The 21,291-nt window shown below is 38.4% G+C and overlaps 3 protein-coding genes across 3 annotated transcripts; 2 read left to right on the top strand and 1 right to left on the bottom strand.

The window, feature by feature from the left end:
* Positions 1-3,319: 3,319 nt before the first annotated feature.
* GCK72_023894 (uncharacterized protein) lies at positions 3,320-7,207 on the top strand (the record flags this gene model as incomplete). The annotated part of the gene is made up of 16 exons (XM_053735612.1): positions 3,320-3,463; positions 3,707-3,829; positions 3,879-3,984; positions 4,533-4,730; positions 4,776-4,896; positions 4,979-5,051; positions 5,098-5,283; positions 5,329-5,437; positions 5,683-5,830; positions 5,878-5,984; positions 6,035-6,186; positions 6,287-6,446; positions 6,492-6,620; positions 6,674-6,777; positions 6,822-6,999; positions 7,056-7,207. The coding sequence occupies 16 exons, from the start codon at positions 3,320-3,322 to the stop codon at positions 7,205-7,207; spliced, it is 2,190 nt and encodes a 729-aa protein (XP_053579178.1).
* A 6,378-nt stretch (positions 7,208-13,585) lies between these two features.
* Positions 13,586-16,141, top strand: GCK72_023895 (uncharacterized protein; the record flags this gene model as incomplete). The annotated part of the gene is made up of 12 exons (XM_003109513.2): positions 13,586-13,822; positions 14,011-14,130; positions 14,175-14,235; positions 14,343-14,458; positions 14,505-14,672; positions 14,727-14,963; positions 15,007-15,231; positions 15,279-15,344; positions 15,394-15,558; positions 15,610-15,732; positions 15,779-15,893; positions 15,975-16,141. 12 exons carry the CDS (start codon positions 13,586-13,588, stop codon positions 16,139-16,141), a joined length of 1,800 nt encoding a protein of 599 aa, XP_003109561.2.
* Positions 16,142-16,872: 731 nt separating this feature from the next.
* GCK72_023896 (uncharacterized protein) lies at positions 16,873-20,041 on the bottom strand (the record flags this gene model as incomplete). Its single annotated transcript, XM_003109657.2, has 6 exons — positions 16,873-16,971; positions 17,047-17,144; positions 17,391-17,463; positions 18,723-18,947; positions 19,271-19,408; positions 20,018-20,041. The coding sequence occupies 6 exons, from the start codon at positions 20,039-20,041 to the stop codon at positions 16,873-16,875; spliced, it is 657 nt and encodes a 218-aa protein (XP_003109705.1).
* Between the last annotated feature and the right edge of the window lie 1,250 nt (positions 20,042-21,291).

Genomic DNA, 21,291 nt, shown 5'->3' on the forward strand with positions numbered 1-21,291 from the left:
TCACGACCTCTATGCATTCTTTTCCTCCCAACTCGTATTCAATTTACAATCGGTGGTTTTTATCAACACAAAATCCATTCGTTGTTTTTTTTCACTTCTCTGACTTCTGTATCGTTTCAATTTTAGTTCCTTATGTTCATCCGACATTGGTTTAATTTTTTCCGAGAATCGTCTAGCAAATGAGATTTAGAAGCAGAAGGGAAAAGAAGAAGAGATCAGATAACTTGTTAGTTGTTTTCTTGTTTTCAAGTCGAAATACAAAGTGTTAGACCACAAGAAGTAGCGTCTTTGTGCATCCAACAAAAACATTCTAAGTCGGAGCAAAAAATCATATTAGTACAACTGACATTCAATCCATTTTTTGGCGACACGGCTCACAAATTCATCAGATTTCGTTGCACATCTCAAATTGTCTCTTTCATTCATCCCATTTCGTTATTCCTAAGGGCCATATTTCGACTAAATTACTCGTGCGGGACCTCCCTTAATGGCCATTACGTGGAGATATGCCAAACTGAATTATCGGTATAATCGGGCTCATTAATGAACTCGGAAGAGCAACCGACAGATTTTCGAAAGACTTGCTCTTTCTGTGCGCCCATTTTGTTCATTCAAGTTTCATAATTCTATCTTCTCCGTTTTCTTTGTGAGTGACCGGATATGTGTGAAACGTTTTTGAATGAGGAAAACTTCTAAGCGGTCAGAGATTTCTTAGAAAACTAAATTTTGGTATTTTGAAGTTCTTTTCAAAAAATTAGTAAATTTGGTTTTCATCTGAAGAGCATACTCTTCAGTTCACAAAGTTTGTGATCTTACTGAAATTTCAGTTTTTGTTTTGTCGGACTGGTACTAGAATCACTTCTTACAATTTTTTTGCAGAAAATAGTAGAGCTTTTACATTGGATTTAACACACAACTCTTTCTAAAATTTCCAATTCTATATACGGAAAATACCACACTAATCCCCTGTATTTTTACATATCTTTCACATCCATTTCTTTTTTCATTTTTACGAATCACGTATCTCAACATGAATTATTATTCGATTTTTCCTATCCTTCCCCTTGTTATCAAATTTGTTTCTTCTCTCAAACCTTGGCAGTGATTAATTTCAACCCATGTCCTCATGATCCAGAGCACTTGGGTTTGTTGTCAAGATGTGAAACACTAATCCAGTTAGGCCTTCGACACTTCTAATTGGTGTCGTCCATTTAATCACTGTGTTCATTGAGCGGTCATCCGTAACACACGGCCTTATGTAATTTAGTTCATTGTGCAATGGTGAACTTGATTCTAATTCTCTGGGTTCGTTTCTGAAATGCTGTTGTTGCCTACCATACTATTATGTCATCAAGCAACTTTTCTGTCTGCTGTGTTACTCAATACATTTTCTTTTTTTACTTCACCCACTTTCATATTTCGTATCAATATCAAAAATCTAGTTCTAAAATACTGGTCAGATGAAAAATAGCCGGATACGTTTCGCCCCTCTTTTTCCTTTTTATTTTTTCAATGCCGCCTGTCCTAACATGTGTTGCCTCTGAGGGTAATCTCATATTTCACGTTGTGCTAATCACCTTGTAGAAAAATGAGTGTGGATAGAAAAAAGAAGAGATAGAGCAAGTACCTTCTGTCAAAACCTTCTCCCCGAGGAGTGATCTTTCTAAGTTTCCCGGAAGACGAGGTACTTTGCTTATTAGCATATGCCAGTCATTGTTCAGTAATGATGAATGAGCGCGTTTAGCAATTTATGACTAAGTTTGTGTGACATGTTTGAGATGTAGTGTGAAATTTAGTGACAACAAGCGTATATTGTTATGTTCTCACTTTTTGGACTCTCTGAAAAAGCTAGCTATTTTTTCCGAGCATTCACTCGTTTTACTCAATTTCCTTCGAGCATCTATGATAGACATTGCACTACATCATGGTGGAAAAAGGACATCTATCTTATCCTTAGCTCGTTTTTCTGGGACACACATTGCCTGCCAAAACAAAACGTGGGTTTTTCTTCGCTAGTCCTGTCTGTTGCAACTCGTCTTCTTGTCAAGCTCAAAAGTTGTCGCGCCGCCTACAAATGAGCGTTTCTTCCTCCTCTTTTCTTTGCTCCGTATCTTCTAAAACTATTCAATTTTTTGCTTTTTCTCTCTTTCTTTATTTTTGTTTTTATTCTCATTCTAGTCTTTATTTTTATTCAATTCTTCTACCCGGACCCCCGCTTCCTCTAAATTTTTATTCTAGCCTAGTCTCATTTTCCCCTGAAGCTCATTCACTCAATTCCTTTTTCATATTGTCGCTCTAGTACCCAAAACATCATTAGTGATTCTCTCATAATACGTGTTTATTGAGGTTACGTTATTAATAATCAGATTGAAATGCTCCTCAACAAGGAGCCTCCTTCCGTATGCCCTCTTGAATCACCCGTCCAATTCCAATTCGTACTCTCACGACTACATGACTCTCTCCCTCTCCTGTTCTTCTAATCCTTACCGCTTTTCGTTTTGCCCTCCAATAATCTCTCATGTCAACCACCGGAGGCCCCATTAAACAGGATCCTTTCTTATGGTCAAATGGCACTTCGTTTTTGGTTTTGGCGGCCAGGGATTTTTCTGAATGCGACATATTGGTCAATTTCCTTTGAACGCGTCCGCTAAAAATTGTTCCCCTGAGAGAGTGGAAAACTTAAAAACGACTTTTCAAATGAAAATTTTTTGGCAACATTCAAAAACCTACCGTAATCTTTCAAGACGGTCTTTTTTCCTTATCCAAATTATATTTTTTCTGAACATTTCTGTGGAACAATACAAATCTTTTTCTTGGGTCTCATGGAAAAACACCTGCGGCCTGTGAAACAGGTACATAAATACTACAAACGACTAACAACAATCCTCTCCAATCATCCCGTTAGACGATATTTAATGAGAGGCTACGTAGGGCCCGAAAGAAACCGGCGTAGGTCCGCAGGGAGAGTGACTCGCGCTAACTTTTTGCAATGTGAGAAACGTGTGTCTGTGTTTGCGTCTCGCTTCAACCACATCATCATTTCTTATCCCAAATTTTCTTCTCAACTTCTCAACTTTCTCTCTCGCCAATGATTGAGCACCAAAACAATCGGAAGATCATTTTGAATGGACAGCTGGACATACTGGTTCTTTTCTTACGTGTGAAAACTTTTGTGGGTGGACAACCGGCAACCACTAGAAAATGTCTAGGAGTTTTAATAATATCTACATTGCGTGATAATCTTGTCTCATTCAAACTTTTATTTTCTTCCTCCTCTTTCTTTTTATTCTTTACGCCGAGTTATAAATTTTCAGGCAGTATGGTACGGTGGCTTCTATGGCCACTGTTTTTGCTTCAACTGGCTGTTTGCCAACAATTGCAACAACGAATAGTAGAAGCCCCAAAAGACACGTTGGCTGCAGTCGGAGAAACAGCAATTCTGACATGTAGAGTTGAACATCAAGTAAGATTTCTTTTGAGAGAATGATCTATGAAGCTCGCTCGAAAAATTCATAACTTTTCAAAAAATGAAGTGTCGAATGAAGTGCGCGCTGATGGTCAAGAAACTTCCCTGTTAAAGTTTTTTCGTCCTGATTGGGTTACTAGCGCACAAATTCTGCAAAAATGCAATTTACATGAAATGTTAGGCAGAAAAAACGAGCAGAAAGAAATGATGTTCTTGGTAGTAATACTTTTCATTTTTTAGCAAGGACCAGTTCAATGGATGAAAGATGACTTTGGATTGGGTACGGATAGAGATAAACCATTACCTGGTAACAAAAGATACAGAATGGTTGGAAGTGCTGCTAATGGGGAGTACAATTTGGAGGTGAGTTTTTTTTCTTTATATTGATATCATTTACGTTGTCCATTTCCAGATTTCTAATGTCACCTTGTTTGATGATGATGACTTCGCTTGTCAAATATCAGAATCCGACCACGCAAAAGCAGTTGTCTCAAGTAAAGCAAAACTCACTGTGCTAGGTAAGTACTAAAGTGCAAATCGTTTGCACTAATCATCGGTTCCGCAACATTACACTTGCTTCAAAAACGAGTCGAAACTAAATTCTCACAATCTCCGGTTTCCAAAAAGTCTACGGTTTTTTTTCACTTGAGAACTTGCTATGAAATTCAAATGACAGATCGACAATTCGCGCGGCGGCTGCCAATTAATGTCATCATAAACGTGTGCTGCCAGCGCCAATTTATCTCTGAAGTGGCTGTTGAGGGTACGCATCCGCGCGTACTCCTTCACCAAACCACCACCATCCGATTTGCCGCGTTCTCTGATATGGCAGCAGCTGCTCAGTTGAACACAAAAACAACGCCGCTTCTGGGCGAGGGACTCGTGGCGGTGGGCACGCGATATTGGTGTAAATCTCATTGTGAAGATCCGGGTCCCCCCGACGGGTCATTATTCAAATAATGCGGTGGAATATTTTCACATTGAAACGAATTGAACGGAGGGGGGAATGAGAAACGGAAATTAGTGACGGGAGGAAAAACAAATTCTCATATTTTTCATATTTCAGTGAGACCAACACCGCCAAAAATATTGAAAAGTCATCATTCCCTGAAAGCGATTGCTGGAGATCCAATTACCCAGTCATGTTTATCAAGGAAAGGAAAACCACCACCAACTATTGGATGGGCAATTGCATCCGATGAACATGGAAAGCATATCATTTCCTGGTTAGGAGAGTCTCGCTCCAAATTTGGAGGAATTCATGGTACAGAAAACCGAAGGCACAGTCCATTTCAATTTACCCTTTCAGCTAAACCAGAAATCTCACAAGAGACAGTGATTGCACATGTAAATGAAACCACTCAAGTCGAAGGAGGGGAACATAATTCACGAGAGGACTCAAGCATTTACAGTATTATGAGCAACGTGAGGTATGTTTCAAAGGAGAGAATTCTCAAGTGGAATCAGTTTTGAATACATAAGAATTAATTTATCTGAAATGTTCTTTTTCAGTTTTGTACCAAGGCCAGAAGATGACCACAAATATCTCGTATGTATCAGCCAGCACATGACATTTCCCAATAAGGTAAAAGAATTGTCAGAAATCATTCAAAAAATTTGGTTGATTACAGATTGAAGTGGATTCGGTGAAACTTGCTCTCCAATATGCACCCCAAATCAATTTGACTATTGCATCGAAGGTTCCTTTGAGAGAAAATGGATCCGCTCTTCTTGCCTGTAATATAAATGCAAAGCCACTCGATAATGTGAAGATCAGCTGGTACAAGGGAAATCAGAAGTTGAGAGAAACTGGAGATGTATGTTTTTGAATCTAGTTTGATTTAATAATATGATAATTTTAGACTCTCACATTCGAAACACTGAAAATGGAAGATCACAACCGCGACATTCACTGCGAGGCTACAAATGCGATTGGAACTTCAAGAGGCTCTATCAAATTGAATGTTGCCTGTACGTTCTTTTCCCCTTGATTTTTAAATTTTATTTGATTTCAAAAAAACTAGCAGATCCTGCTGATTCGTAGTTTTGCGTCAGAGCAGTTCAAGCGATATGTTCCAACTCGATGCTTTCTACATTAAATTCTTAAGCATGAGTAGTTTTATAGAAAAACAACTGTGACCAAGGCACAAAAGTAGTGAACTTGATCTTGTAAACACTCAAAGATCATCCTATACTGATAAAACGATTTATTTTAGTTGGAGCACGTATAATGTCGACGTCACAAGATAAAGAAGTGAACGAAGGGGACAACGCATTCTTCCACTGTGCAACACTGGCAAATCCTGCACCGGCAATTTTCTGGACACGTGGAGATAGTGATGAGATTATTGGTCATGGAGAAAAGTAATAGTTGTTTTCGGAATACACGTGCATAAATATTATATTTTCAGTTTGACATTAGAAAATGTGAGGACGTGGCAACAAGGAAATTATAACTGTACCGCTACCGTGGATGGCTTCAGAAAACAAATTTTATCTCACTATCTGCATATCAGAGGTTTGAACTTGGTTGATGTATCCCAAAACAATTGTCAATATGTTTTTCAGGCCCACCTACAGTTTCTATGAAAGACGAAGTAGCAGCTTCCCTCGACGAAGCGACAGAAATCATTTGTGAGATTAGTGGAAGACCGAAGACGAATAATGTTAGATGGACATTAAATGGGAAAGAGATTAACTTTAATAATGGAAGGATTACGGTAGGTATAATGCCAAATCAAATGTGATGGTATGGGTTATAAAGAACTGGAAATCCCATTTGTCATTGTAAACGGATTCCGAACACTAATTCCTTTCCAGGTGCATCAGTACCCGAAGCCTTATGGGAAAGAAAGTATTCTGAAGATCAAGGATTTAAAAGAAGAAGATTTCGGAGTGTACAACTGTTCTGCAAACAACGGATTAGGATTTGACAATCGCGGAACATTGCTCAAAAAGCGGAATCTTTTCGATTGGATTGGTATGAGTCATCTATCAAATGTCATATTCAGAATTCAATTTTTAGTTATCACCGCCAAGTTCGATCGGGCGGTTGCATATGCAATATTTGGCGCAGGAATCGTTCTTGTGTCTTTACTTTGCTGCATTTGTTTGTGCAAAACTCATTGTCGATCTAAAAAATCAAAATTCATAGGTTAGTCTTTAAAAATCATATAGCAGGTGTAATGTTGAAATTTGAAGTTTCAGATGACCAATCTGATGTGACGGTGAAATGTGAGGCATTGGATGGACAGTATTTCCCGGAAATGTACAGTAGTAGTCCGGTAGACAATGTTCATCTTTCTACAAAGGTATTCATTCAATCAATTTCCTATTATACATGTCATTATTACAGGACTACATTTCGATTCCACAGAACAATCCAGATCTAGATTTTCTTGGTGCTAACGGATCATTTGGACCGCCAGGAGGATTATATCCAAAGTGCTTCAACAACTCGGCCAATGAATACATCTACAACCGGTATGAACACTCATATGGATCGTTTGGAAGTGGACTCTCAACCCCTGGAGGTACTAACCCTAACCAGCAACCGCGTGCACATAACAAGTTTCTTTTCTTATTTCAGGCGTTTCAGATATGTACGGTGTAGCGATGGGAGACAAGTTGCCAGTCATGGAAACGTTGCAAGAGGTCGAGACTCCAAAGACATCCAACTACAATTTCCTGTCGTCGCCGGAAGTAGTCCGACCAATTAGCAGAACATCAACCCACGTGTAGAAACAAAACTATGACAACATTTTCCTGGTGCCATCGCTAAAAAATCATCCGATTTATTGTTTGTCACTGTAAAAGTGCACATCTATCTTTTCTTTATCTTCCTTTTTTTTCTGCAAATTAAAAGCGGCCGACGCCTCCGTTTTGTATCGGTGGTGATCAATCACATGAATGATATTTTGTGTCATACAAGAGCGTTCTTCAGTTTTTGATATGTTCCCTTGATTTTTATCTTATTAGAAACGGGTTTCGCTTGCCATTCTCATTTTTCCGACCCACCCTCAGATTTTTCTTGACATCAATTTTTTTTTCTTGACATCAACCACTGAATGACCCCCCCCCAACATTGGTTTCCCTATCATCCGCCTATAACTTATTTTCACTTGTCATTTCATATTCTATCTTCTTTTGTATTCAATTTTTTCTCCTCAATGTTCCCTGCTGGAGTTTGTATGTTTCATTTTTTTCAACTGTTCTGAATGTATTCTAGTCATCTGCAATAAAACATTTTATACTTACAACGCACCTTCTTATTGCAGGTGGTTTTTTTTAAGTGTTGCAGTTGAAACTCCGAAAAAAAAGTTGCATGAACTCAGTCACTCTGGAAGTCGTCATACAATGCAGAGATTTGTAAACTAAGTTGTGCTGTACGGTAAAGTTTTATTTTCTGTGTTCAACACCTTTCCATTATCAATGCACGTGGCAGAATAAAACTGGGTCACTCTCCTCCCCAACATTCAAAATGAAGCGACCACTTTATCATCTTGATAGGATAGGCAGGCACCGCAGGATCTTTTGAAAGGAAAGGATACGTGCCTCAGCAGCTTTCAATTTTTTTGAACCTGTCAAGTCGTTAGTCTCAACCCCTGATGTTGATTAATAGTCGGTAGTTCTTATCTTTGTGGTTCCCAGCTTCAGTTTCTACCAATTAGCTTTTCTCCACTGCTTTCTTTTCTTGCGGCTTCCCATTTTTCCTGTCTGATGATCAGTGGTCCCCTCTTCATCCTTGCCGTTTTGCACATTCAGGAGTCAAAAACAAAGTATATCACTCAATTCTAATTATCTTGAGTTGAATCTTGAAATAGAGTGGAGTCTGGCAATCAAGCTTCTCGAGTCACGTGTTATATTGATAATGCCAACTCCCTCGGTAGTCTAATTTTGGAACAGCGCGATGCATTACTTCCTCATGTGAGAAGCCAATTGCTTTTCAGCTTTGAGCTATTACTATTCTTTGTCCTCGGCTTCTAAACTTCGGTCCAGTGTCATAGAACATCATCCCCTCTATTTGCCTAATCCGGTACGTCAGTTGCGCCGCGCTGCGCCTTGGCTCTTGGAGGTTCCGCCTCCAATTATTGGGCAGGCGCCTCGCTGTCTCTCATTCTTGAAAGCAAAACCTAAACATTCAATTCTGTGTTTGTTCTCCTTTTCCGACAGCTACTACTGATGTGAGTTGATAATTGATAGGCGGGGTGATAGAATCGAAGATTAAACATTGATCAATTTTCAATATGAGTTCTGAAGTTCATATAATAACACCTTATTTCTTTTCTGACCGAGATAAATATAGTCTAACAAATTGTAGTCAAGCAGATAGTAGATCAATCATATATATATATATATAATTCTGTTTTTTCGATTTCTACTAACTTTCATTTCTGTTGTATGAAAGAATCTAGTGAGTTGAAAAATGTGCTCCTATTCGAATACTGTGTACAGTAGTGGAACTAGATTTAAGAGTTAAATTCGTCAGTCAATCCATCTTTAGAAAATCATCCGATAGAATGATATATAATACTTGTCTACTAGAATAATGAGCTTCTAGATGATCTGATCCTTTCTAGTTTACACATTCTTGTCTCCTTGCTACTTCATTCCACATGTTAGCAAATGTCTAGCATTAAGCCAGAGTTCCCACGCCCGTTGCTCGGATGCTTTAAACTCATCAGCTAAGTTTTTTTTTAACTTGACCCAACCCGCTCTTCCGTCTCAATCCAACTTTTTTACATTTGATTTATTTCTGTTTCAATCAAGTTACTTTTCCAATTTTAGTTTTCCTTTTTTGCAATCACATGGATGCCTTTTTTTCAGTTTTTATTTTCAAGAATGACGTGAGAAGGTATACATAAGCCACATTTCTTTTTTTTTTTGCAATCCGGATATGTATTGGAAAAACCTGAAATGATGTTAATTTGCACTTTTGTGGAATGTTCCTCTTGGATCATAGCAGAAACTACAATAAGAAATCCGAGAGTTTGATCCAGATGTTGTATGACTCGTTGTCAATCCTTGCATTAGTTTCAAATCCTTTAACCACTATAATTGTAGGTCTTCTCCTCCGTTTTTTGGCTCCTCCTCAGATTATAAAAAAAAACTGAAACTAATTCGAAGCCCTTCTAGTCTCTTAGGTTTTCACATGTTCTTTAAAATAATCCAAATCTAAATCTGAAGCCCCTCATTTCGGAATAAAAATTTTCTCCAATTTGACTCCGTCACGTTTTGCACCCAAAACTTCAACCTCATGAAGAATCAATGTCTTCCCCGTTTTTCATTCGATGTGTGGTGCTCCTAGTGAATCGCTTCGTCTTCTTCTTCTTTCTCTTTTTCTTCTCCTCTAGTGTAACATGTTCCTTCCTTTTTTCTTTTTTCTTCCACTTTTTGATTGCTTTCTCTCAAACTCTAAATGTTTTGGAAACCACAGATTGCAGGTCACACGTGTGATTATCTCAGTTTCCTCTAATCGGCTACCATCTTCACTGCTCTTCAATCAAAGGTGAGATATCTTCTGCTCCTTCATTCTTCACTGACCAACACAATCACTTTATTCAACTTTTTTGAATTCATTTCCGTCACTTACTCATATCTAATGAAATCATTTCGAACTAACAATAGTCGTTACATATAATGAGAATTCCCCGCAGGCGTGTTCGGTGTCTTTCAACCTCAGTCCGCCTTCAATTTCGTTTCTAATCAGTTCATCATTTTTTTTCATTCCTTTTTTTATCGATGCACGTTTCCTGTCAAGTAGTTGGTCACTCACTCTTTCTTTTATTTTGAACCTAATTTTGAGAATAATTTTTAAAGGCATTTGATCGTAACACAAGACAGAAAAAGAAAAAAAAAGAGAAAAGAAAAATGCCGAGTTCGTGGGCGAGCGTCCCTGAGCGCCAAATTGACTAGACACCATCACAAAAGAAAGAGAATAAATGCATCATTTTTAATGTGAAATTCGTGAGCAGTAGTCATGCCTTCCTACCTAATCATTTTTATTATTTCTTCAACCATTCCATGACACCTCAAATTTCGCGATCCTCGAATCCTTCAATCCATTCTGTTGCGTGCTTCTTCCTCTTCCTCTTCTTTTTCTTCTTCTTTTTTCCTTTTTCCTCGAAAGGGGGTCATTTGAAAGGACCAGATGCTCAACTCGGCTCCTCGACTTCTCTTTTTCTCTTGAAAAAAGAGTTAGAGTTCCGCTGCTTTGAAAATGAGTTGGAAAAATCATCAAGACATGATTCCATCTGTCATTCTTCCCTCTCTTCTCTTTTCGACCCGTCACAATTTCCTCTGCACTTTCAATTTCTCTCGACCATCATTTTTATCTTTGGGTTGACCCATGTCATATTACTCACATACCTGCACTTTCTAAATTTGTCGTCCGATTCCGAATACATTTTCAAACTAGAAAAATGAGAAGTTTATAAAGAAGATTTGAGATCAATGAGTCAGGAGAATTTATTCATCCGGTGCCAAACATCGTTTTGGTCGAGATAAGCCGCAAGTATTTGTGGTTTGAGAAGACAAAACGGAGAGTGTCCCCTTAAAAGTGCATTTAGCTGTTTCTTACAAGCCGCCGAGCGCCTGCAAGAAGCAAGGCGCGTGCTCCTCTGACCGATCGACATTTCTGAGCACCCGTCTTAATCGAAAAACTCTTCCCGCTTATCATCGGCTCACAGAATGCACTTTTTTCATGGGGCCATCACCAAACTTTTTCGGATTCTATTTTTCACACATGTGCCTGGAGTGACTCCAGTATTTCACTTGCCATCCCGTCTCGAAGTCTCCGAATAATCGAGTCGAGCGTTGAAACCTCAGGAGTTTTCTCTTCACATTCAATCAAGCTCGTATCATTAAGATTATGAGAACTTTTTACCTTTTCTTCATTCTTCGTGACGTTTTCTTGGTGTCGGAATGAAAACGGAAGCCAACAGTCACAAAAGATCAAGAAATTGAAACAAAAACTAAAATTAGTCGTGTCCAGATGTAACCTACAATTCGTTGCCATTGAAGTAAGCCGAGTTAATCCTTACTTTGCTGATTTTTGACAAATCCCAGAAAAGTGCATGTCTGAAGAGGAAATGGAGTCGCAACGTTTCGGCAAGAAGAAATTATAGATTTGCTCTGGGTTATTCCGTTCGGAACTCTCCACTTGGAAATGTGAAATTCAATGTTAAGGAATCCAAAGTTTTATCAGTTATATTTTGAGATTCTTAAACTTCAGCGTTATGTTTTTCCATCCCAAACTGATTAAACCCATATTTTGAAATAGCTTTACCATCTATCACCCACATCTATCCTTATCAAAAAACTGTGTCAACGAAATTCGGTGATTTCCGACCTTCTACTGATAACACTTCTTTATAACTGAGTGTACTTTTGATGCCATTAGAAGTGCAAGAACATTTCGATTTTTGACTAAGTTTCTTATTCAAATACCCAAATCATTTTGAGTCAGGTGCACTTTTGTCTTGAGTCCGCCGCGGCGGAAATTCTCGCAATTATCTTGCGAGTCTGGAAATAAGATTTTATTCTGCAATATGCTGGAATCAGATGACCGGAAACGTGCGGAGGATAATAACATTCCTATCCGAACCAGAAAAAGTTCCCCTCGGGAGATTTTAGAAAAAAGTAGATTGCGAAATCAACACGAGAATACTTAAACTTGAGAATAATTTATATCTCTGAGACTTTATTTTTGTCTTATTGCAAGTAACATTTATATTGTCTCCCCTTTTTCTCTCAGCCCCAAAATAATTCATTCGCGTCCACTAGAATCAAGTGCAGCTAATTTTGTAAGCTCTGTCATGTTTCAAATTTTATTCAGTCTGGCCGGAGTGAAAAAATTCACTATAGCGACTCGATCGTAGAAAAATGAAGTGACGTGTTGCTTAGTTTCGGATGGAGAATGGGATGTGGCGGGCTGCCTCGACAAGCCGTTTTTCCACATTTGGAGCTCACCAACTTCACTTCGATTTGTTGAGCCAGGCAGAGTGAATGTTGGCATTTGGGTTTTCATTATTCTAGACTAGGAGATTTTACATTCTTCGATGAAATGTACTTCAGACTTTGATATTCTAGGATTTCAGTCTTTGCCTCTTCTTCGTCACATTTCATATTTTTCTATTTTCAGCCTGTTTCAATTTTCTTTTTGATTTCATCGATAGTTCCTCTCCCATTTTCTTGTGTTCTCTTCTCTAAAATGTCGATTATCTCACGTGGGCTTTTTACTATGCTCCACACACAGTGTGGGCGGAGATTGATGGAAAAATGATGATCGGAAGAAACGAGCCAGCATGCGGTCACGCCCTATATTTCTCATTCTTCATTTTATGTGTCCTAGTGAGGTTACCGTAGTCTATGCTTTCTCGTAATTGTTTTAGAATAGGAGTGTGCGCACCGCTAGAATCCAAGCAACTTCTAGTGTTCTCCTTTGGTGATCTCTTTCTTCCATTTTCTTACATGAGTAGCTTCCGAATTGCATCATCAGCTACAGTAAGATGGTTTGTTGCTTAATCTTGCTTCTTAATCTTTTCCTCAAACTCTTCTACTCCCAATATACGAGAAAATGCATTGATCCTAATTAGATTAACTAGAAGATTAGTAATTTGGTGTTACACATAGGATGTTCCGATTACGTGTCAAAGTCAAAAAGCTGAAAATCTAGCCCAAAATAAAATCATGTTTTGTGTGGAGATTTTTCTTATTCAGCAGTTCAAAACCACATGGGAAGCTAAGCATTTCAGATAATCTTGCTCTTTTCCCTACGGTAAGAATTTTTTTCTATTGCATGTATAATCTCTTTCTTTACGAAAAAGAACAAGTCTCCCTAATGGGATTCTGTAATGAGCAGGCAGTCATCAAAACCTTTCTTATGCTCGCAGAGCCAAATATATTCCATTCCTTTGCCATAAACTGTGAACACCAAATCCTATCCATTTCTTTGTCGACCAATCTCATTTCTTTCTTTACTTCTCTTTTTACCTCATTCTCTCTTTTTCTTTTTCATTTTGGTCTTGCTTCCTTTTCAGTCTCTGCTTTTTTACTTCTCAAATAACAGAGATTCTTGGCCTAAATGTTCTACCTAACCCTAACAATATGATAACTCAGATGAAGATGGAATGCAAATTCCTATCGAATCCGGAATTGGATAAACCAATGGGTGTTCTCAATCGTTGCATGTCAAACGAGCTCAACGAGGAGCCGAAGCAAATTGTCAAAAAACCTGCAGAGCTCAAGGTGACGTGTTTGTTTGGAGTGATGAATGGCACCGGTGTCAGTGATCGCATTGCATCCGGACGTTTTGGAACAATGTACATTGGTACCATCATGGATACTACGTTGCAGGTTAGTTATGATACAGTTAAGGTTTAAGAACGATGTGATTCTGGTTTGAATTGCGCCTTTTTTAGAGTACATTCCAAGTATCTATATAAGTACAACAGCTGTCACATTTGCAAGTTGTGACGTTTCACTTTCAGCTGCATTATTTTCTGATTAGATTCCCAGTTCACACCATATAATTAAGTTTGAAGGTTGCAATCAAAGAGTATCACCCGACATTTAACGACCTGATGCTCACTGCTAAAAATGAAGGCTCTGATCTTCAAAAACTCATAAACATCAAGCATCCATGTCTTTTGCAGTCTTACACGGTAATGATAACTTTTGTTTCTCGGTTCGAATCAAATATTCATAGGTTGACAAATTCCGCGACATTGTCTACAGAGTCATGGAGTTGTGTCCAACAACGGTGCATGGTAAGTGGAAAATTCACGTTTGTTAAAATAACTGAAAATTTTGAAAACCTCGAAGTTTCATATCAAAATTAGCTCAGTATTTAAGAATTAAAATGGAGACATTTTAGCGGATCTCTTGACCGCTGGAAAGTACAATGAGGACCGTATCAAGGTTGTGTTGGTTCAAGTGACCAGAGCTCTTGAGTACTTGCATGCTCAGGGAATTTATCATGGAACTCTCCACGTAAGAATAACTTCTGACATTTCTTCTTGAACGCCCACAATTACAGACCAAGAACATCTTCATCAAAGATAATATGGTAAAGGTCTCTGACATTGAGAGCAACCGTCTCCTCAAGTGGGTACCATATGCAAGAACTCCATTGTTCATCTTACCATTCATCGCCCCAGAATTGCATGGCAAACTCAACAAACTTACTCCAGAATGTGATTTATGGGTTCGTTTGATATACTTGTGACGTTTATGGGAAATCTGACAAAGTTATTTTTAGAGCTTGGGAATTTGCCTCTTCGTCATGGCAACCGGGTTTTCTCCGTTCAGAGCGGACACACGCGGTGTTTTGGTGAAGAATATCCAAAACGGAGTCATTCGTGCACCGGTTTTGTCTTCTCTCAAAATTCGGGACCTTTTCAAAGGAATGATTCGCGTCAACGCATCTGAGCGTACTTCGTTGAATGAGCTCATCAAAGACAAGTGGATTTCTTCAGATAACGTTTGGGACTCTTTGGTAAGCATAACTAGTACCTGGTAAAATAAATCTGAATATTTAGATTCCATTCCACAAAGATCTCATGGAAGAGCTGAAGAAACCAACAATCCATCGTCCACTAGCCAAAGGCATCTCAAAAGTTTCTCTCCAATCCAATGATGAGGGATACAACAGTGTTGTCACCGATCAACCAGGTAAACCAGGAAAGGACGGTGGAGAGCCAGATGAGTCACCTGCAGTCGCTGAGGAAGAAATTCCAAAAAGATATTACAAGAACTTTGCAGTGGTATGTGACGTCACTGCCAATAAAAAAGAAAATAAAAAATTATTCAGTTTGCGATGGAGAATAATCGCGAGGAATGGGACCCAAACCTTCTCCGCCTTGAGAGATGCAAGCTGGTAATTATTCAACAGATTTTTTTTAGTAATAAGGATGAAGTTATTTTAGAGCAACGGAAGCAACTGCTTGAAAATTGTGATCCCAGCTATTGACGATCCGACTCCATCGCTCATGAGCCGCATACAAGAGCAAATCCGTCAAAGATTTAGACGTCTGAGACCAAGCCAAGAGAACAATGTTTCCGATGCGGACTATGGAGACTACGCACTTATGGTAACATAGTAAAATAAGAGAACAGTTTAAATTTTAAAAACTAGTTTTTAGAGCTTCCGTCGAAACCGAACCACTATGGAATCTATGAAAAATGCCCCGAAATTTGCCAATGCTCGTCAAGCTCAATTCTACTACTGCAAGCAAGAGGCCGATCGTGTTTGGGCTAGTCTTGACGTAAGGAGTTGAACAAAATAGTACAAATTAAAATGAATGGTTTTAGATGTCCGTCTGCATGCGTTGCCGCAGACTTGGAACCGATTCCATTGAGCATGAGGAGGAGAGATGCCTTTACAAGATGTTCGCTGATGCTGTCGATACCAACGAAGTTATTTTCTGTAAGTATGATTATCCATAAATCCTAACTGTCTAAATTATCCTCTTCTCTATAACAACTCATATTCAAAAATATTTTCCAGGTGGACGTGAAGACCAATACAACGTTCGTTACTTCACCCTTGTCTACCGCAACGATGGTGGACGTCTTGGATCGCTTGCTCGTTTCCGCAGAGGATCAATGAAAGTTCTTTCATCTGGATACCAACGATTTCTCAACAAGATCCGTCGTCAACCAGCCGAAAATTAAGCCTGATAAAATAATCTGATTTAAGATCACCCAATCAAATTTCAATCTAGAAATTGTGAAATTCTATTTCTTTCTCTCCGGATCCGATTCTGTATCAGCTCTCAGAATTGTAATTATATGTAATTGACTTCATGTATTTTTAATATGTAATATTCTCACTCTTTCTCTTGCTTCCAAAAAAGGAACGACAAACTCAACCATAACTTCTTTAAAAAAATCTTCACGCATATATTTTTCTTAGTTGCTTGCTACCAGTCTGCCCTATGTTCATAATATTTTTGAGGGTATCTCCTCCCCATTGTATTACATATTTACTCACCCTGATGTTAGCTTTTCCCCACAAAAACACATTCCATCCAGTAATTAGTCGCGGTAATTTTTTTCTCTTTTTTGTCATCGTAATTTAACATGTTCTCCCATATCTAATCTATTCTCTTCTTCTCTGTGGTTTTTGTGGAAATAAAAATTTAGAACTAGACTTCATAATGAATATTGAACACGCAATACCCGATTGTCGAGAATTTAATATAAAACATAGTAGCGATTGTGATGACGTTTTGAAAACGTCATGAAAGTGGAAATGACCAAATGAAGAAAAAGTGATGGGACAAATTCAGGGAGTTTGTAAAACACAAGAACGACATAGCACCTATTAACGGTTTTGACAAGCAGATTCACAAAAAGATTAAAGCATATTTTCAATTTAAAAAGAGTTATTTTCTGATAAGGTATCAAACGAACGCGGGCTCCGGCGCACTTGCACAACATGATGTGAACTTCCCCTTGTCGCTTTTGATGACTCCATCAACATGGAAGGCAGAAGAGAATTCCTAGAAAAACGTTTTATTATTGGGAGAGATATTAGCATATAAATTGGAGACCGGATATTGTCTCATCCAACAAACCTCATTGTCATCCGACTCGTCCGAGTTCATACTGCTAGCTGTTAGTCGTTCTCGCATTGCAGCTGTCAGGGTGTGGAAAGCTTCTTCGCAGTTGATTCCTGAAATTTCACAAACATTGATGAATTGGTTTCCAGAAATGGTGAATAAACAAAATTTCACGAATAATGTGATTATTCTGTTCATAGTATACCGAACATTTATTAATATTCGTTCACATTCTCTGGTCGGAATAGAAACTTTTTCATTCAAAATTACGACATTGAGAAAATAATTTTAAACGACGTTCAAAAGTCCCTCTTTGGGTCGCAATCGCAACCAATTCTTTTAAAATAATAGAGTCTTACCAGTTTTCGCAGATACTTCGTAGAGGGATACACCAAGTCGCGAAGCCAGTTTTTCAGCGCGATCGAAGTCAACCTGAAATCCGTCACTATGTTTTTTTCATTACAATCATTACGTTTCCTGCTGCAGGCCGCATCCATTAGTGGATGTAATGCATAAATCCGATAATTACAATGCATAATAGTTGCGATTAAGTTTGTTTTCACAGCCCCTCCTTATTCATTCTTGCCGTTTTCTTCTCGGCGATGCTGTAGTGTTAGAATGTAACTCAATCAAATTGTTTGGACACATCTATCCTCCAACACATTTCGTCAGTCAATATATAAAATGTGTGTAACATTGCTTTTGCACATTCCGATTTGTCGTAACAACTTATGAACAATTTTCATTGTAATATTCACATTCAAGAGTGCTTGGGAATCTGTTTGCTGTTCCAATCCCACCCTATCCAGAATTGAGAATAAAACTAAAGAAACGAAAAGTGCACAAAGCTCTCTGGGAGGCTTGAAAAACAAAAAGAGCTCGCCGCTTTCGGCTCCCTATTGTGGTGTCGGACACTGGAAAAAGATGGATGGCGGTCGGGCCAGAAATGAACAAGCCTCCTAATTGGTTGCACGAAACAAAAAAAGCCGGCAGATTCAGTAAGCACAACTGCTTTCCGTCGTATTCTCGAAGCGTGCGAGTAGCGGCGCAGAGTCATAAAATTGATAGATTAGGTTCGACAGATTGGCGGTTCTATTTGCGTAGGAAGCATAGAAAACCAAAAAAAAAGCAACAAGATTTGGTTTTCAGATTGTCTTTTAAATCTTCATATATCAGACAAAAAAGTAACATTGTTTTTATTTGAGCTTTCACAAGCGTTTATTATTGTTATTTTCCTATGTTTGTAATACCTTTGGGACCTTTTCAAGCCACTTTCAAAGAGTGGACTGAACAACCAAAAACTGTATTACTGTACAATGCTAGACCATGTTTACTCTGATACAACATCACTACTATGCGTACATTTATGTATATGTACATAGATGGTTTGTTGAAGGAGGTAGAAGAAAGATGATGGTAGTAAAAGAAAGTCCCTGAGAGGTCGTCCTCTGTTTAATTCGGGCTAATAGGATAGCTGAAGAAGTGGGGAAAAGGAATGGTACTTGTTGCACCTGCGCATCGCATACTAATGTCTTCCTACCCACTCCAAAAAAGGCAACACGTGTCTTATGGTTCCCTCCAGACGTTCAATTCACCCCTCAAGCCCACAGATGGCCAATGTGAATTTATGACCGTCAATCTATTGTGAAGGTTGGGAACAAATAGTTGACAGCTAGTAATAATCTGCTCACCTTCCGTTCTTGATCCAAATCTGCTTTGTTCCCTACTAACATCAGAACGGCATTTGCTGGAGCGTGCTGTTTGATCTCTTTCAGCCAGTATTTTTCCAAATTTTCGAATGATTTCTCATTTGTCATATCGTAGACACACATGACACCATGAGCAGAGTGATAATATGAGTTGTATATCGTCCTGTATCTTTCCATTCCAGCGGTGTCCCATAGTTCTAATCGTATCTGCAATCAGTAGCCATAATGCAATTGTTGACCAGAAAGATTGATATCAGTTAAGGTAGGCTCTTGTCTAATGAATCATCACGCAACTAATAATAAACTTGTTTGTGTGGGTGTATCGGTGTTCATGAAATTTTTTGTGATAAGGAATATGCCCATCAAAAAATGTGTTTCACACTCAAAATTTGAATCGATCTTTGCCAAGCAAAGGAAATAACGATACACGGGAGTAATACAGGAGCGGAAATCCTGGGTAAACATGAAAAGTAAAGTAAATATTGAGAAAGGACAAAGGTTCTGAAAAAAGACCTTCGTGCCTCTCTTACCTTATCCCTTCCCAACTTGATTGTCTTCAATTTGAAATCAACTCCTAATGTACTGATGTGATCCATTCGAAAGTTGTTTTCGGCAAACCTTAACAAGATGCATGATTTTCCGCAATTGTGATCTCCAACCACAACGATCTGAAATGAAATTGATTGATACTTTTGTATAGGTGGTATCCGATTAGCTGGTATGACGAGTCTGACAGTTGTATGCGTTCGTTCATTTCACCAATTCTAATTATATACGCGCATTTGGTATATGCTGGGTTTAGTAGTTTTTTGTAATGCTATGCAACGGTTTGAATGTGAACATTCATGAATAAATCATAATTTATGGTATCCAATCAACTTTTTTTTTTGAGAACTTCAGTTTTTTTGCTAATATCAAGGGCTAGTAGTGTTTACAAAAAGGTAGAACTACCCAAAATATGAGAAATGGTCATTCAGGCTTATTCCCCTAGGGACAACTTGGTTCCCTTCTCCAACATAATTTGTTCATATTTCTACTCCGCCGCGTCCATAAATTACCCGCATTGTTTACGTGCTAAATCAGTTATGCGTGTTGTAAAGGACCCCCCGAACAACCGATACAACTATTCTACCACAATCATCATTTTGTATGAATGAATGTACGTACAAAACAAACTATGAGGCGTGAAATCGTAAATTTCGGAGAGTAAGGAAATCTTAAACTGTATAGAATATCTAGGATGTGGAGATTCTAGTGTGAGATCTAGAAATACTTACCTTGAAGAGATGATTGTAACTCATGGAAGATTCTGCAGAAGGTTATGAATATTAACAGACACGGAAAAGCGAGGGAAATAGTATAAGAAGAGGAGGAGTTGACACTAGTGGTCCCCCCGATTGAGATAGATAGATGAAGATGTCAAAAAAAGCTGACACGTCTCGAAAAGGTTATGAACGGCACAGGGCGGTTGGTGCGCCTCCTCCTTCTTTCTTCTTTCTTCTTCGTTTTCTCTGTCTTCCCGTTGCGCGCGCTATGTATGTGCCAAATAGTCGCGGGGGTAGGGTGAAGGGGCGGGGTCAGTTTGCCAATTGTCTGCGCACTCCGTACGTTTTGTATGATATACGAGGTTCTCGTCACTCGCATGAACCGTCTCTTTGTCATCCTCCCACTCCCGGGTCGTTCTCTTTTCTTCCTTCCCTCCGCTTTCCCACTCTCTCCCGTTAGTCTTTTTGGTTTTCCTCACTATACTCGTCTGGGGCACAATTTATCAATCATACACTTGATATCTCCCACAAGTTCGAGTAAGTAATTGACCGTTGTCATCAAGTACTGATGATAGTGCGAGAGAAATGAGAAAGAGACGATCTAAGAAAGCGATGAGATGAAAACAAGAGACCGTTTTTTACTTGATTGGTGACCCTGACAGATTGGAATTGGAAATCAAAATTGATACGTTTCAACGAACAAAAGAATGCTAAAACAAGAGAACTTGAACCATCGGGTGATTAAAAAAACTGAAATTTCTTTGAAATCTGAGAAGAATCAGTGAAAAGTGAGAGGTTGAACTTTGAGATTTTAGAAAGGTACAAATATTTCAATCACTGTGATTTTAGATAAATCATTTTTCAATTTTAATTAGATGTAATAAACTAATGTTAAATCCAAAGTTTGAATGAATATGAATCACAAAAACTAAAACAAAAAACATGCGACCGTTCGAAGGAAACAAATTTCTGACTTTTCAGACGATACTATTCAAAACCGCGACTAAAACTGAATTTAGACTCACAGCTAGTTTCAATGCGTCATTTCCCTCGCGTTGTTCAACTTTTTTGTAAGCAAGCAAATCAAATTTTCACTTGTGAACAATAGGGCAACGTACTTTTTTTGCTGGATTTCTCTTCCTTCCTACAAAGTATGTTACACAAGATAAACTATATAGGTTTCTTTTTTTGGTTGAACTCGAAAATGGATAAAAATAGAAATTTATTACTGTTGTCTATGAGAAACAATAATTTGGAGATACAACATTTTGTATATGTCGGTGAGA

The sequence above is a fragment of the Caenorhabditis remanei genome, chromosome X (assembly GCF_010183535.1).
Source record: "Caenorhabditis remanei strain PX506 chromosome X, whole genome shotgun sequence".
NCBI classification, from domain to species: domain Eukaryota; kingdom Metazoa; phylum Nematoda; class Chromadorea; order Rhabditida; family Rhabditidae; genus Caenorhabditis; species Caenorhabditis remanei.